Source organism: Nannobrachium achirus (genome assembly GCF_963921795.1).
Source record: "Nannobrachium achirus genome assembly, chromosome: 4".
Lineage (NCBI taxonomy): Eukaryota > Metazoa > Chordata > Actinopteri > Myctophiformes > Myctophidae > Nannobrachium > Nannobrachium achirus.
The window spans coordinates 38,577,857-38,594,790 of NC_137813.1; the positions used below are offsets into that span (position 1 = coordinate 38,577,857).

The following is a 16,934-nucleotide window of genomic DNA, read 5'->3' on the forward strand; positions in this document are numbered from 1 at the left end:
AGAAGTGATTACGTCTGGATATTTACGGCATTAAGCTCGCAGCTCTCCCCTAGGGAGCAAAACATGCAATGTCACCCAGTAGGAGGGGGCTTCGCTTCAGGTCCTGTCACAACTAACAAGCACGCTGGGCCCAGATTTCACCTGGCAGGGTGTTGTATTTTAGTTTGATCCAAAAAAGCGCTATTTTGGCAGTGAAGACAGACAGAAGAACAGAGGGTGGTGGGTGATGGATGCCCGGCGCGCAGCTAGAGCAGGCTGCTTGCATCACGGAGCAGATGGGCCCTCACACTGCTCCTCCTGGTGTCCCCCGCTCCTCATCTGCTGTCCCTGCCTTCAGAGCTATACGGAGGGGAGAGAGGGGAACATTTGGAGCATTGCACTCCCGAACGCCTGTTGTTGTGGATTTCCGGCTGCCAGTATGTATGCATTTGAGGAAGTGCTTATTCCCCCCACGCATTCTGCTCTGTTTTGCGAGGCTCCTGTTTCTGAGCTGGCTGGGAATCAGGGGTCAGAAATGACATGAAATCCAGAAGGCGCAGGATCCAATATAGCGTGTTGTGTTCATTTTTTATTCCTCTCTGTCTTTGTGTGTGTGTGGATGTATGTATGTGTGAGGGACTTAATGTGCATGCACCCTAGGCCTAGGGGTTCATCTTTGCGCTCTGTGGTTCTCTCTTTTGCAGCTGACCTACTTGCCTCCCCCATGGGGAGAGTGTGAGTCCAGGGCTCTGGAGTCAGGGTTCTTCGAGGTCTACAGTGTGACCGCCTGTAGAATTGACTGTGAGACGCGCTACATTGTGGAGAACTGCAACTGCAGGATGGTGCACATGCCTGGTAAGCACGAGACTTTGAAGAAATTCAAAGCTCCTTTATGCTAACGCAAATGCCAACAGTTAGCTGAGTTCTCCTCTCTCCTGTAACCGTGTTCCCACCAAACTATTCCCACTACAGGCGACGCGGCATTCTGCACCCCTGAGCAGTACAAAGACTGTGCCGAGCCTGCTTTAGGTAAGCTGCCACTCATACTGCATGCACAAAAATGCAAGTACAAGATGAATATGACACTCAAATATACTGTAGATCTTCTTTTAAGCGTGAATGCTCCGGATTACATCCCTGAACAAGGATTAAAAATACATTTTAAACCTGTCATCCGGTGTTAAACTACAGCAGAGATAATTTCAAGCTTGAGGAGGCTCAAGTCCTGCACACCTCTCTACATCTGATTCCCAGATGATGCCCTGTTAGGCCAACCCCCTTTAGGGCGAGGTCGCTTCTCGCCCTTAAGTCGTCTTAGTGGTACTAATCGTTACTGAGGAAAGTAGCCTAATAATTAAAGCAATACGATGCTTATTAAGGCATTACTGCCCAATACTGACAACAACTGATGTTTTTTAGGCAGAAGTGGAAAAATGGGTGCTTGTTAATGCTGGGTCTACATTCAGATTGTGCAGGGTTGTCTGTAATTCATATGTACACTTCCCAATGCAGTCTCAAAACTAAGAAGATAAACTTTCGTACAAACCGTTTCTCAAAGACAATAGGAACACTGGCAATGCCTACAGTTTGTGTTTTGGGCATTTTGACAGCTGAATACATAATTATAGATAAATAGATAAAGAGATAGATAGATAGATGGATACCTTAATTATCCCAAGGGGGGAAATCAGTCGCCAGAGGCGGCACAATTATGCCACTTATCACACATATCTGATTAGTTTGTTTGTTTGCGTGCTATTGATATGGAAGCTTGTATTCTAAATGCAACCAGCATTTGAAAGCACATAGCTGTCCACTAATTAAACTGTTTTTTACTTTGAAAATACAGTAAGTTTGTTTTTCTATGTCAAAGTAAGTTGATAAAGTATGCAAGTATATATTTTAATCCAATTTAAATCCATCAAGGAATGAACAGAGATATGAATATCTCTCCTTTATAAAGAATAACTGAAACTGATAAATGGACTATTGTTAAGTGTTTGATTTAGTGGGTGACTAGATGGCTGGAAATGGATGGATGGGAAATGGGATAATATTTCTTCCAGTCCAGTAGGTAATATAAAGATTTAGGTAGATTTGGCTTCTTTTTCTAATATTTCAGTCAAATCCCATTTTCTTTATTTTTTATTAAATTATGGTGAACGACTTTGTCTTTTATGAATCTACAGTACTATCTCAGGGTAATATTTTATCTTTGCCATTGCTCCACTTGAGCGAGAGAGTGGGAGGGAGAGAGCGAGAGACACTCATGAAAGTCAAATGAGACAGCATCCTTGTGAATTTATCTAAATCACATTTGCTGGAATTTATTTATGTGTTTTGCACAATGGAGCGGTTCCAGCTCTCCTGCTGGCAGAGCTAAGTGGAGGAGTTTCACAGTTTCATTTTCCCAGTCAGCCAGTAGCCTATAGAACATACATGGGTAATCTTTAGGGGTGTAACAATACATTTTAACAGCGATATGATACGCATAACGATACATGGTTAACAATACGATACATGGACAATGTTGGTTCATTCATGATGATACGATACGATTCAATGATTTAAAATCCATATAGTAACTATTTAGCTAAGAAATGAAATCTGTGTAAAACGTGTAAAGAATCTATTATTATTGAAGTAAACGCTGTGATTATCTAGCAAATACAAGGACATTATATTTCAACACATATGACAAACCCACCTTGACAGTATGAACACAGATATTACACACATTTAGCGAAGAGTAGCTATATGGAATGGAAAGGTAATTGGACCCCTCTTTTTCTGATTACCGCATTTTAAAACAATACGATACAAAGCCAAAGCGGTACGATATTTTGCTTTTGCAAACGATATAGTAGATCATTGCAAATTGAAAGCGGATGTGACGCAACCGCTCCCTTGGTGCAGTAGCAATAACATGTCCTACTGGAAGCGTTATGTCTCCTTTCAACATTTTTGGGGGCGTTATTTCGTCTTTCTCTGGTGTTATTGGTGTTACCTCCATGATGTTTTCAAACATTTTCTTTAACTAAACACCCATAACAAAAATAGGCCGCTCGAATGACTTTGTCTGAGCTATTGCGTTTCTGTTATGTTTCCAATGGGACTACAGTTCAGTGCAACAGCAGCTACTTCTGACACTCGCCGTTCCAGACTCTATATAGCATTCGGAGATTGTGGAATAGTTGTCTGGCTATGCGAGACTAGGACACGATCAACACAATCCTGAGTTATTTTTTGTGTTCAATCTGTTTTTTGAGATATTTTAGTATTTCAGCATGTACTAGTGATGCGTTTTGCATCATATGATGCAAAACGCATCACTGATGATGCAAAATGCATCACTAGTCATTCTGAAATTCTAAAATATCTAAAAATACAGACTGAACACAAAAAATAACTCAGGATTGTGTTGATCGTGTCCCAAACAACAATAAAATAAGATAGGCTTGTCCCAAAGGTGAAGTGGCCCTTTAAGACAACGCACAGCGCAGGTCGCTCCAGGGTGATAGGTGGGCAACTTGCAGCCTGCACTTAATGCGTCCCGCAAGTTAATATCTGAATACTGTGATATATATTACTGATTTCACCTGTTGCAATTCCAAACATGCAAACATGACCCGCTTGAACCGCTTCAATTACTTCAGTTGATATTAGTACCTTAATGACTAGTATTACATTTTTATTGACTTTTTTTTATGTCCAATGTATTTGATGTATTTGTAGATCAGAAAAAAGTTAAAATACGGAGATAAGAGGTTTCTGCCTGACACTTTAACCATTATTTTATGTCTTAACTATTTAAAAATAGCAGATATACAAGCTCACAGCGAGCTTGTAGATCTGCTATTTTTGAAAAATCATGAACGTTTGGCCCTCTGGAGTGAGTGTGGAAAAATAATGGCCCTCTCCATCACCCCTGCTATAGAAGATGGTCCCACCCTATTTTACAGCATGTTTGGTGGCTCTATATCTGGACCACAGGGCAGATGCTGCCCATCTGCAGATTTACAGCTCACACAAAGTATTTTCCGATCATCGTGCCAATAGTATAATAACTATTAATAATATTGTAAAGCACTTAGTAGTGCATTACAATTTCTAAATTGCCCAATATAGTCTTTTAACCACTTTCAAAACGGCATTAGGCACATCATTATGGTGAAAGTGTTTTTCAAAAATAGTGAGTAGTTATACAGTAGCTCATAGTTCCCCAAAAATATCCACAATCTTAACAAGCACAAATGTTGCATAATGTTTACAATTATAAAGGAGAGAAGATAATCTCATTGTTACTTAGGCAAAGCCTATTATTCTGCTTTATGAACCCAATTTCCAAGTATAGTGGGACTGGTACCCAAAGATGTTATTAGGGTGCAATTATAAGCATGCAATCAGGACTAGGAAACTGCAACAAGTAATCGCACAGGAATTGATTTTGGAGAGGAGATGGAGTGGGATTGTGCAGTATGCATAATGAACATTTACCATGATGTCCCTTTACCTTTTGGTTTATTTATTTTTTAAATTGGGTTTGACAATGACTGTATAGCCATTATAGCCATATCTATTAGAGATGCAGTACAGTGTTGTTTTCATGTTTCAACAGTATCTGGAGCCACTGTTTAATTATGTGTTTGTGGAATGTGGACCCACATATACTGTATCTATACTTGTCCTACTCCCCTTTTTTCCTCTACACCAAATCTCATCAGTGGAAACAGCCAATCTACAAGCTCACAATTGCTCCCATTGCGACGCATTATGAGCTTATTATAGATCTGCATTCTTTTGCAGAATGTTCACCCATTTTCACAGAATGTTTGCCTGTTATGAGTTCTGACATGCCCAGAATAGTGACACTAGGTTTCATGAGGCTACAAGAGGCAAGGGTTGCCCTGCATCCTAACAATGTTTACTGCAGCACAGAAGCACATACTGTGGTGATTATTTACTCTATGGCTCCAATGCTATAATTTGCCTGTGTGATGTTGATTTGAAACCCAAAGGTATACAGTTCATTTGCAGGAGGAATGTAGCAGGCTTTGGTCTTCAATCCACACAGCTCGCTCCGTCTCTCTCCCTAATTGGTTTTATTTTGAAACAGGGATACTTTCACAATTCAACCGTGTGTGTGCATGATTATGAACGCACACACACACACACACACACACACACACACACACACACACACACACACACACACACACACACACACACACACACACACACACGCTTGCGTGAATACACACATACACACACAGATATATATTTACAGCTTGGATCGTTCAGAGAACCTATCAGAGAAGTTTTCACACAGAGTAGCAAAGTTTGATTATGTTTGCTTTCCTTCTCGTACAACTGTGTCAATCATGACGTTTTAGAGAAAGCACATAGTGCTATGGACGCACGATTTTATTTAATAGGAGACAGCTGCATCGGTTGTCCTTTAACAGCTACAGTAGAGTCTGCAAGAACCCACTGTAGACACACTTACAGACAGAAGCGACGATCATTGACAATCCCGTGTCCCAGTTCTTTGGACGAACCACACAATGAATCCTGGCATTATGTGTAATCACTGTAGTAGTCTATGTATCTTTCATCTTATTTTGTTGTAAATGGACTGCATTTATGTGTGCTTTTTCTAGTCTATCTGACCACTCAAATGTACTTTTCAATGTGCTTCACATTTATGGGGGCATCACCCATTCACAGCTACCTATTACGTGTTCTAAGTGGTACACATTCACACACAGGCAGTGGAGGCAATCATACAAGACAGCAAGCTGCTCAACGTCAACGGGAGCAGTTAGGAATTCAATATCTTGCTCGAGAACACTTCCAACTCCCAGACGGCCACTTTACACACATTTTACGTTATTTATTTGCATTACGAATGCAAATCTTCAAAAATGTCTGCAGCAAATGTAAAATCAATATGATACTGTTTTTGTGTTTTTTATGCTTAAATGACCTTAGGAAAAGATGAATAGGTTCAGTTTGACAGGCTCAGAGACAAAAATCTAAGATATGAATGCACAAGGCCTCGCTCTCCTCGCCAGTATCCAGTAACCCCTTATTTGAATAAAATAAGCGACCACTGAGAAGTTGTATTGAATTTCCTTCTGCAATTACGTGACTCCATGGGCCTGCCGCCTATTAGCAAGCCGAGGGTATAGCTGCCCTGTGGATTGAGATCACTCAGATCAGGGTGTCTGTCACAAAGTTGCCACAGTGAGAAATAAGGCTGGTGGCGTTGATAACCCCCGCACTCTTATTCATTCACAGAAGATTAGTACAGAAGACATTTTGGCAGATTTTAAGTCGGAGCGGACAAGATTGTTATTGGATGGGATTTGGAAATCTACAGAGAAATATGATTAAGGCTTTATGATCTCAGGGTGTGCTGGAGCTGAAGGATTGTGACTGGAACTATACAGTATCAAAACTTTGCTTTACTTTTTCTTTTTTAAACAGCTGTGGATAGTAGGGGTGCAACATATCGAACTGAATATCGAACCGAAAGACCCTGTACCGAACCGAATGACCCTGTACCGAACCGAATGACCCTGTACCGAACAATACAATACAATACCACTCCACATCCACATTCCCCTGGAACCCCCTCAAGAACCCCTAGGGGTCCGCAGAGCCCACTTAGAGAACCACTACCCTAGAGGTTGGGTACAGTATTGTTAAAACAAAAAAAAAAGTAGTTATAAAAATACATTTATAAATCAAGGATATTTCTGTTTATTTTTTGTATCGGAAAAGTATCGAACCGTGGCACCAAAATATTGAACCGAACCGTGAATTTTGTAAACCGTTGCACCCTTAGTGGATAGGTGTTGAGAAGTTTGGGATGAGTGTGAATAGCCCTCCGCCGCAGCAGCTTTTGAAGGGGGCTATTTTAGAAGTGCTTTTATCTGATGCCATTACTGACACAGCGAGGGAAATGGTGTGGGCTTCACATGTGATCATACAACTGCAGCCAAGTTATTATTAGTATTATTTATTCATTTTTCCTATGGGCATGAACTTCCACTGCCAAGATGCAGGCTTTTCTGCATCAGGGGTTTGTCTTAATGAGGGTTAAAGGAGATGTGGGTTCACTGCTTTAGCTTCTCCCCTCAGTGACAAGTGACGATAAGCCTGACTTACAGTAGACGGTCATCAGAGCTGTTTACGAGTAAACATCTCACATAGGACTCAAGGCGCAGGATCAAGTGTGTGTGAGCGTGTGAGTGCATGTGTGTGTGCGTGTTTGTGTTTACACAGCCATGTGTCATAGCATTGTGTTTGTGAGTGCATACGTGTGTGCAAGTGAGTGTATGCATATCGTCACTGTCGGGCAGAAACCTCGTATCTCTAAGTTTCAAATGTGTATATTTTTTCGCAAAGTAAAGCCCTGCTTCATCATACAAGGCCATCGCACAAAAGTAGTGAAAACAGCCGATCTACAAGCACACAACGCCTCGCGGTGTGAGGCGTTGTGTGCTTGTAGATCGGCTGTTTTCACTAGTTTAAATCATTTTTAAAATGATAAATACAAAACAAATGGTTTTGGACATACAAGGTTTCCACCTGACAACGACGATATGTGCAGATGTTAATTTGTGTGTTTGTGTGACCTCCATTGGCCTAATAAGCAAACAGCCTCCAGACACGTTCTCCCTTGGCTGTCAGCTACAATAACAGCTTAGCGTCCCTGAGCGTGAGACTCCAAACGCCTCAGTGTGTTTGGCACTGCACTGCAGGCAAGGCTTTTGTCTAAAAGAACTGACAACCCCCAAGCAGTGGCGTCAGTTCAGAAAAAGCTAAGGTATGGCAACATGACTGGTGTCTTGCACGCACGCGAAGGCGCGCGTGCAAGACACCAGTCATGTTGCCATACCTTAGCAACAGGCATGATACATTTATTTTAAGTACATTACACCCCCCCCCCCCCCACCCCCCCCCCACCCCACCATTTTTACGGTTTCTTGGGCTGGATATGGCAGCCTGGAATGGTTGTTCAAGTGCAGCTAAACTTGGCATGTTAGTAAACGTGCCACAATTAACAATAATGCATTGCACCTGTGCAGCTGACCTGCGGAACCTGGGAATATACCATCTTGTCAAGATGGGGAGAATAAAAGTGTGGAGAATATAATTATAATACCTTGTTAAAGTGACCATTTTGTTACATTTTGCATTTGTAGTTATTGTACTGTAATTTAACAACATAATAACCAGCACAGATAGACAAAGAGACATTCATGGATTTATATTTAAAAGTAACTTTTATTTTCCCCCCTGCACCCTGGGTATGGCAGCTGCATACCCCTGCCATACCCAATTGACGCCCCTGCCCACAAGCCACCCCCCCGCCTCCACCCACCCCCTAAGTGTCCCTCTTCATCCTTTTCAAAACACCCCGTAACCTCCTCTTCCTCTCAACTCCTCTTTCCGTGAAGCTAAACTGTCGGCCGTGGAAAGCAGCAACTGCATGTGCAGGACGCCGTGCAACATGACGCGCTACAACAAGGAGCTGTCCATGGTGAAGATCCCCAGCAAGACGTCGGCGCGCTACCTGGAGAAGAAGTTCAACAAGTCCGAGAAGTACATCACGTGAGTGGAGCTCTCTCCGTGTATCAGCACTGAATAGAAAGACAGATATAATATGGAGTCTGTCTGAGTAAAGCCTGATTTAAAACTGACAAAGAGGTGGTCTTGGCAAAAGTAATGTATTTTCAACTGGCAAAAGTTAACAGCAAGAGCCGCTGATACAAACGACCTACGGCCTGGTCGCGACTTAGGCCACGACTTGGAGGTCGTAGGTCCCGGTTCTGGAGGTTTTGCGCGATCTCGGTCGTAATTCAGCGACCTGGGAAGTCCGCGATCGAAACTCTACGCTTGCTAAGGGAAGGGACGCGAGTTTAGAAACTCTACGCTTGCTAAGGGAAGGAGCGCCGCGATCGAAACTCTACGCTTGCTAAGGGAAGGGACGCGAGTTTAGAAACTCTACGCTTGCTAAGGGAAGGAGCGCTCGTTTTCAACAGCGTCGGCAGGTTAGCTACTCAGTGTCGGCAGGTTAGGGTTAGGGTTAGGGTTAGGGTTAGGGTTAGGGTTAGAGTTGGGGTTAGGGTTAAGGTTAGGGTTAGAGTTAGAGTTGGGGTTAGGGTTAAGGATAGGTTTTGGTGCACCTCGCGCGGTCCAAGTGACTACAATGGAGCGCTTCCTACCTCCGGTTCAGCCAATCACAAGCTTCAAAAGGTTGAATAGCGCTGCTGCTCTAGAATATTCTGCAAAAAGACCTTTTAAATACAACCGCGGACTTCCCAGGTCGCTGAACAACGGCCCGATCGCGCAACAACGGCCCGGGGACGACCGAGGTGGCGCAACCACGGCCGGGGGTCGCGAAACTAGACCGGCCGCGACCTAACAAGTATGTACCGCGAACTACGACCTCCAGAACCGGGACCTACGACCTCCAGGTCGTGGCCTAGGTCGCGACCAGGCCGTAGGTCGTTCGTATCAGCGGCTGTCTCTCAAAGTTAAAGCAATCATGAACTCTGCTCTTGCTCAGAAGCATCAGTTTTATTCAAATTTATATGAGGGGTTTGGTCCCTCTGGACCTTCATGAAGCGTTTACTCTTCTTTGCAAAAACTGGCAAAAGTTGAAAAACATAGTTTTTTATCAAGCAAAGCATTGCGTGACAAATACAACTTGTATTTTATAACTTAAAAAGGTATCAATACTTTAAAATGAAAATACATTTAGTCACTGAAGTATGTATGATGAGGCTTAATGATAAATAGGGGCGGCAGTGGCTCTGGGGTAGAATGGCCGATCCCAGTTCAATCCGGGGCTCCCCCAGAGTTAGTGTCGAAGTGTCCTTGAGCAAGACACTGAATTGCTCCCGATGAGCAGGTTGGTGACTTGCATGGTTTCCTCCGCCATCTGTGTGTGAATGTGTGTGTGAATGGGTGAATGTAGTGCACACTCTCTGTAAAGCGCCTGGGATAAAGGCACTATATAAATGTACCATTTACCAATTTATGCCTCTTTCAGAGATAACATCTTGGTCTTGGACGTGTTCTTTGAGGCTCTAAACTACGAGACCATTGAGCAGAAGAAAGCCTATGAGGTAGCAGGGTTACTGGGTAGGTTTTCCCTATTTTTGAGCGGTGGTCACACCGTCTCCATAGCGTGGCCGTGTGTGTCTGTGTGTGTGTCTGTGTGTGTGTCTGTCTGTCTGTATGTAGCCTCTGGTGTAGCCTGAGTACCCTGGGTGACCAGAGAGGTGCTGTTGAGTCTAGCCTGCCCTGAGCATCAACTGCAATACACACACACACACACACCCCCACCCCACACACACAGGCACCCCCCCCCCCCCCCCCCCCCCCCCACAGGCACCCCTCCCTCCCCCCCCACAGGCACCCCTCCCCCCCCCCCCCCCCCCCCCCCACGACCACCGCTCAGTTCACACGGGTGTGATTTTACCCAAACAAATGAGCATCGCGCATGAAATGCACAGAGCAAGTTCAGTCAGGAAACTCTTGGCAGTTGCTGGTGGTGGCCACTCTTCCATTCTCTGCACAATTCACTAACAGAGTGTCCCATTTGAACAGGGAAGAGTACATTGCACATTTGCTTGATAGCTGCATTGTGCTGCTTCCACTACCCAAAGCAGTGTTTCTCACCCTCTACCATGCCAGCTACCACCTGTTGTTATCTGCTTGTATGTACTATGGAGGGAGGGAGAGTCAGAATGCCTCCTGTTTGGTAGGGGAGACTCCCTGACCTGGCAGGTTTAAAATCTGCTCTATTCAGCACCAAACCAAATCAATTTATTTATTTAATATCATAAATTATATCCATTAAAACATCTTAATTCAATTTGTGGGTTGTCCCGACTGAACAACTCTTTCTCTGTCCATTCTTACTTGTTTTTCCTCTCATTTCATGTCTTTCTTTCCAGGTGATATTGGAGGTCAGATGGGTTTGTTCATTGGAGCCAGCATCCTCACCATCCTAGAGCTGTTCGACTATGCTTATGAGGTCAGCATTAATACACTCCTTAAGCACAAACACCTTTTCATATAACCCATTATTAACAACGCATTATGAAACTTTTGTTTCATAACAACTGTCTGGTTGCCTAATAATGACAGCGAGAGACCCATTTTGAAGGCTGGGAACATGAACAATGACAGCGACACAAAGGGTCTGCTTCAAAGCATGCACCTGAGAAGAGTGAGCTACATGATGAGGCTTTCCCATTACCATGGCTTTACTGTTTGCATGCTGTTTAACAATTATTGTACTGCTTTCTCGTTCTGCTGAGCTGCTAAAAGTCTTTGTCCTCTCCTAGGGCTTTAAAAATACACATTAAGAGTCATTTTCAAAGTGTTTTTCTCACAGCGCCGGCTAGAAAGCCATGGACATTACAATACCAAATTCAAGACACTCATGGACAAACTACAAAGGAGCCTGCACAAACCGCTGTTGTTAGGCATGCAAATTTGAGTTGGTTAGCAATAGCTAACCAATGGTCACACCACTGCACAGCGGGCTTCAATATAAATTCAAGACTAAGAGTCAAGAAGGTTTATTTGTCACTCATTCATACAGGTACAAGCAGCAAAATGTACAGGCAGGGCCCTGTGTGTGGGTGTTTTTTACCCAGGCAAAGGAATAGAATTATGTCAGCGACGGTTTCAACAGGAGAGTTCCTTTAGTTTCAACAAGTACACCTTAAATGATTGTGAAGGTGTCATTTATTACAACAATTACAACATCATTATTTGAGCACTAAACCAAATTACCCACACTATTCAGTAAAGCAGGTTTTATTAAGACGATTGATACAGTAGGTGTCCCATGAATGCGGTGCCCTTCTTACTTAAACCAAATGTATGTAACACTTTTAGTTATAATTCAGTTTTACAACAAACTATGAATTTTGAAAAACCTTGTATTTCCATATTTCATCCTTTTTTGTATGAATGCGATCTATAAGCTCACCACGCATTGCAATGTGACGCATTATAAGCTTGTAAATCTGCCGTTTTACGAAGAAAAAGAAACGCTCAACAAAAATAGGGATACCAGGTTTTAGGAATATTTAACATTAAGCATTAACAAAGAGCTTGTGACTAAATAACTACATCGGGTATCCATTGGAACACAGGCAATTTCTTCGGATTATTATAATTTTGGTCATACAAGGTTTCTGACCGATAGCGACGATGTACAATAATGATCTCCGGTCTACAGGTGGTTAAAGACAGACTGCTAGACCTCCTTAGCAGAGAAGAAGAGGATGAGAGTCACGGAGAGGATGTGGTAAGACATCTATCAGGCTTTGTGTTTCTCTTTCACACAGTGGCTCAACTTTGACCTCAGTCCCTCTGTCAGCCATGTTTTACTCTTCCTCGCCTTAAACCCCTGTCTGTCATGTCTGTTCCGTTTTCACCTCCAGAGTTCTTGTGACCCGGTGGCCAACCACTCCGAGTCCATCAGCCACACTGTGACCGTCCCCCTTCAGACCACCCTGGGTACCCTGGAGGAGATCGCCTGCTGAGACCCCCTTTTAGAGCCCCACGTACAACCGGAGCTCTCAGCACTGGGAGGCTGTCACTCTGTGCCTCCAAGGTCACACCGGAGATACCTTGCAAGGGCAAAAGGGACGACAGAGGGGTTGGTCTAAGGACAGTTCCATTTGCTGTTCTCTGTCGCACCAGCCGGCCCATGGCGTTAATGAGGACGAAAGAGCTGTCAGCCGGACATGTCTGCCTGCTCTGCCATCATACTTTGCTGTCACAGGGCAGCATCCTCTCCTGGGCCACAGGTCTAGACCTATTGGGAGAGGGCCTTGGTCTCCACAGACAGACATGGCAGTTCTCCTTGGACTGTTTGGTCCACACGGGACGGAAAAACAGTGTTCACATTAGCCCACTCTACTGCCAAATGTACTCTTACCCTACCAGTGATGAACTGTCCAAACTGCATGCGTCAGTCTCTCTTGGATACGGTGTCGCTCTCTTTGCTGATGCGTGTTCCAGACTGCAGTGTCGCTTTACCGTACATGTGTGCCGTTTTCGCTGTAAACCTCTTATCTTCAGAACAGGCCCAGGCCTCTAAAACTTAGAATGTACAGATTGAACATTAAGGTCATAGTCTAGGTGATCCGGGGTTAAACGCAGCCATCTCAGAAGCTTTGCCTTTATTGAAGAGTTTGTTTCTTCGCTGGATCGTTATTGTTTGAGGGGAAAGGTTAGGTGCTGTGAGAGCATTATGGCTGTGCTTTGTCTACCAAAAACATGGTGTGAAATGAGATCTTTTGCGGCCTGTGCAGCATTCGTTTTCCCCACCCATCACATTGTGCTTCAGTTTTCTTAAAAGTGGTTTACTAAATGTTTTGCAAAGTGAGTCCTGGGGCGCAACACTGTTTTCTACAGACATATTTATAGGGATGGCAAATACGCTTACTGTATCAGGGGAGTAATTATTTTGCTTCTGGCTACTGCACCTTAGTGAAAAAATAAAATAAAAAAAGTTCTCGGCCAAGTCAGTAAGGTGGACTGGCAGACAAGAAAACATAAACATGACTGTTTGTCTGCCAGACGTGTGAAAAATGTCCAAGATGCAAGTGTATTATTTGGGACAGGTATTATTATCATAATCAAGAATCACATCATTATCACAAGAAGAGCCCACCCTCACCCCTCCTGCTCAGATAATTAGTCCAACACTTTCATACCAATAACGCTCATAATTAATATCAAAACAACAATTATGGTAACAGCAGGGTGCAGTTTTGGCTATGGGCACAGTAATGTTATGATTTATAGTGTGTTGGAGGATACAGGGTCTTCTGTATTTCGGTGTAAATATCAATGTTTCGCTCAAAGGGGGAACACGGTACACGTTAAATCCTTGGTGTTAATTTAAAATGAACAGTGATTATTATGCGCTGTACCCTGCAGACCTGGTCTAAAAATCCAGGAGGACCAAATTCTACATCCCACATCTCATAATAATGTTACCCCAGCATGGTCTCCGTCCGTCATCATGATGCACATTACAGGTAGGAATGAATTCAAGTGCTTTCGTCGGACCGTTTGAGTTATGATTTCCCGTCTGTGGTTGGACCTGCTGTCTCTGTGTATTCTCTCATCATCACGTTGTGTCCTCAGCTCAGCCCTGCGGGCCGCCCAGGTCTGACGGGACTCGTGGCTCTCAAGTTTTGGCTTCAGTCGTTATCGCAGGATGGCTTTTTCTCATTTTGTGATGCTGCATACCAGTATGTGTTTTTAATGTGACTAATGTGATTAAATGAAAAGAGTCGTTCTTTTGCACTGGCAGCGTCCTGTCATGGTCAGGTCACCTCTCTACCTTTGACACACACACGCACGCACGCGCGTGCACACACACACACACACACACACACACACACACACACACACACACACACACACACACACACACGTGTGTGCGGTGTATTTTTTGTTTGCAGAGAATTCATCAGCTGGTCAGTGGTGTAAAGTAACTAAGTAGATTTGATTTAAGTACTCTACTCTAGGTACAATATTCAGGTATTTGTACTTTACATGAGTATTTCCAATTTTCAGTACTTGTACTTCTACTCCACTACATCTCGGATCCAATTATTGTACTTTTACTCCACTGCAATTATTTGAAAACTTAGTTACTAGTTACTTTGCATATATAAATTATAGTATTATAAAACATACATAAACCACTTTAGCCCTATTTTATATGTTGGCTATTTGAAAATAGCCAATCTACAAGTTCACCAGCTTGTGAGCTTGTAGATTTTCAATTTAACTTTTGGTACTTTAAGTACTTTTTGATGCCAGTACATTTTGAACTGGACTTTGTTTTACTTGTAAGGGTGCCCTCACACCAAAATACCTATGAGAGTGGAATCCGCGTTCCGCCAATGCATTTCAATGAGCGTGAAGCGGTTTCATGCCAGCAGAGAATTTCTGCAAAAAACGTTCCCTTATCATTGAAATGCATTGGCGGAACGCGGATTCCACTCTCATAGGTATTTTGGTGTGAGGGCACCCTAACAGAGTATTATTATATTTTTTTTTTAAGTACTTCTTCCACCACTGCACCTTGTAAATATCGCCGCTGTGTCAGAGGTCATCTCCATACTTGGTGTTTTTTATAGAATAGTTCAATGGTCACGCAAAAATCGCCGTTCTACACCATCTCAATGCCTCACATTGTGACCCATGGTGGACTTGTACAACTCTATTATTACACAAAATAATTATGTGGCTATAATTACACTACCAAAATAGGGACACCACATTGTGATTGATTGTATAATTGTAATTATTTTTATTTTACTTGGTTATTACAACCAACTATTAGAGTTCGCTACTAAATCTGATAACTCTCATAATTAGATCCACTGGAACCTTTTTCCATTTCACGAAAATGTACAGTGTTGGACATAACATATTTCCATCCAACAGTGACAATATGTACCATATAATGTGGGCTCTGAAGATAATTCATCACCTGGTACAGTCAGCCAGACCACGGTGACAACTCTTGCAGAGAGGGTCCACTGGACAAGCAAACACTTCACACAGAAATGTAGCATCACAAGATCCAATTTCCTTCTGACATCTGTGTGCAATGTGCACTTAATGTTGGATGAAGCATCTTGTGTCTTCCTCACAGCTGGGACCAGTGGTGGAAAAGTATCAATACCACAACGAAGAAATACCCCAGGGTTCAAAATGTACTCGGCAGTACAGACATATTGTCAAATATAGTATAGTAAAAGTACTCTTTATGCAGAATGTCCCATTTCACAAGTTCGTTATCTATAAAATATATTTAGAAAATAGCAGATCTTTAGAGATGCTATTTGAAGGAGCATTCTCCTATAAGACCATATCATTTGACTGGTGTTTCTCAAGGTCAGACATCATGATAAACATGTTCATACATTGAAGCTCATTTAACGCCTGCATTCATTATAATATACTAGAAGCTGGGCCGCCCTTCGGGCGGCCCAGCGTCTAGTCGGCGACCTGGCCAACTCGGAACAATGTAAATAGGGAATGAATGCCCCGCCCTTTAATGCAAACCCCATTATACCTGTTTTCATAGGACCCGTTTTGACCATTTGTCTGCCTGTGTCCATTTATGCCCATATATGGAGATATCTGTATCTGTCTGTCTGTCGGTGTCCATTTTATGTCCATATATGGAGATCACTGCAGTTATAGTTCTGGGTCCATTTTATGCCCATATATGCCCATATATGGAGATATCTGTCTATCTGCGTCCATTTTATGCCCATATATGGAGATCTCTGTATCTGTCTGTCTGTGTCCCTTTTATGCCCGTATATGGAGATCTTTGTGATTCTGCATCCATTGTATGCCCATATATGCCATATATGGAGATATCTGTTTATCTGCGTCCATTTTATGCCCATATATGAGATTTCTGTCGCTTTTTCAAACAGATGGTCAAAACGGGTCCTATGACAACAGGTATAATGGGGTTTGCATTAAAGGGGGAACCGGCACTGTGTCTGCAACACAGTCGGAGGCACAGACAGATACAGAGATCTCCATAATGGGAATAAAGGGACACAGACAAACAGATGGAGGAGGAGACAAACTTAATGCAAACCCCATTATACCTGTTGTCATAGGACCCGTTTTGACCATCTGTTTGCCTGTGTCCATTTATGCCCATATATGGAGATATCTGTATCTGTCTGTCTGCGTCCACTTTATGCCCATATATGGAGATCTTTGACCATCTGTTTGCCTGTGTCCATTTATGCCCATATATGGAGATATCTGTATTTGTCTGTCTGCATCCATTTTATGCCCATATATGGAGATCTATGCAGACACAGTGCCAGTTCCGGAAAATCCTGATGTCAGACATCAGA

At 43.0% G+C, this 16,934-nt stretch overlaps 1 protein-coding gene across 1 annotated transcript in view; it reads left to right on the top strand.

Annotated features, from left to right (window-relative positions):
- asic2 (acid-sensing (proton-gated) ion channel 2) overlaps positions 1 to 12,560 on the top strand; it is a gene marked incomplete at both ends in the record, with an annotated part of 477,877 nt that extends 465,317 nt beyond the window's left edge. Inside the window, 7 exons of the mRNA XM_080723868.1 lie at positions 684 to 834; positions 952 to 1,008; positions 8,448 to 8,601; positions 10,046 to 10,137; positions 10,956 to 11,035; positions 12,254 to 12,322; positions 12,459 to 12,560. Of these exons, the coding sequence (XP_080579994.1) occupies positions 684 to 834; positions 952 to 1,008; positions 8,448 to 8,601; positions 10,046 to 10,137; positions 10,956 to 11,035; positions 12,254 to 12,322; positions 12,459 to 12,560 (705 nt within the window). The remainder of the gene's footprint in view (positions 1 to 683; positions 835 to 951; positions 1,009 to 8,447; positions 8,602 to 10,045; positions 10,138 to 10,955; positions 11,036 to 12,253; positions 12,323 to 12,458) is intronic.
- Between the last annotated feature and the right edge of the window lie 4,374 nt (positions 12,561 to 16,934).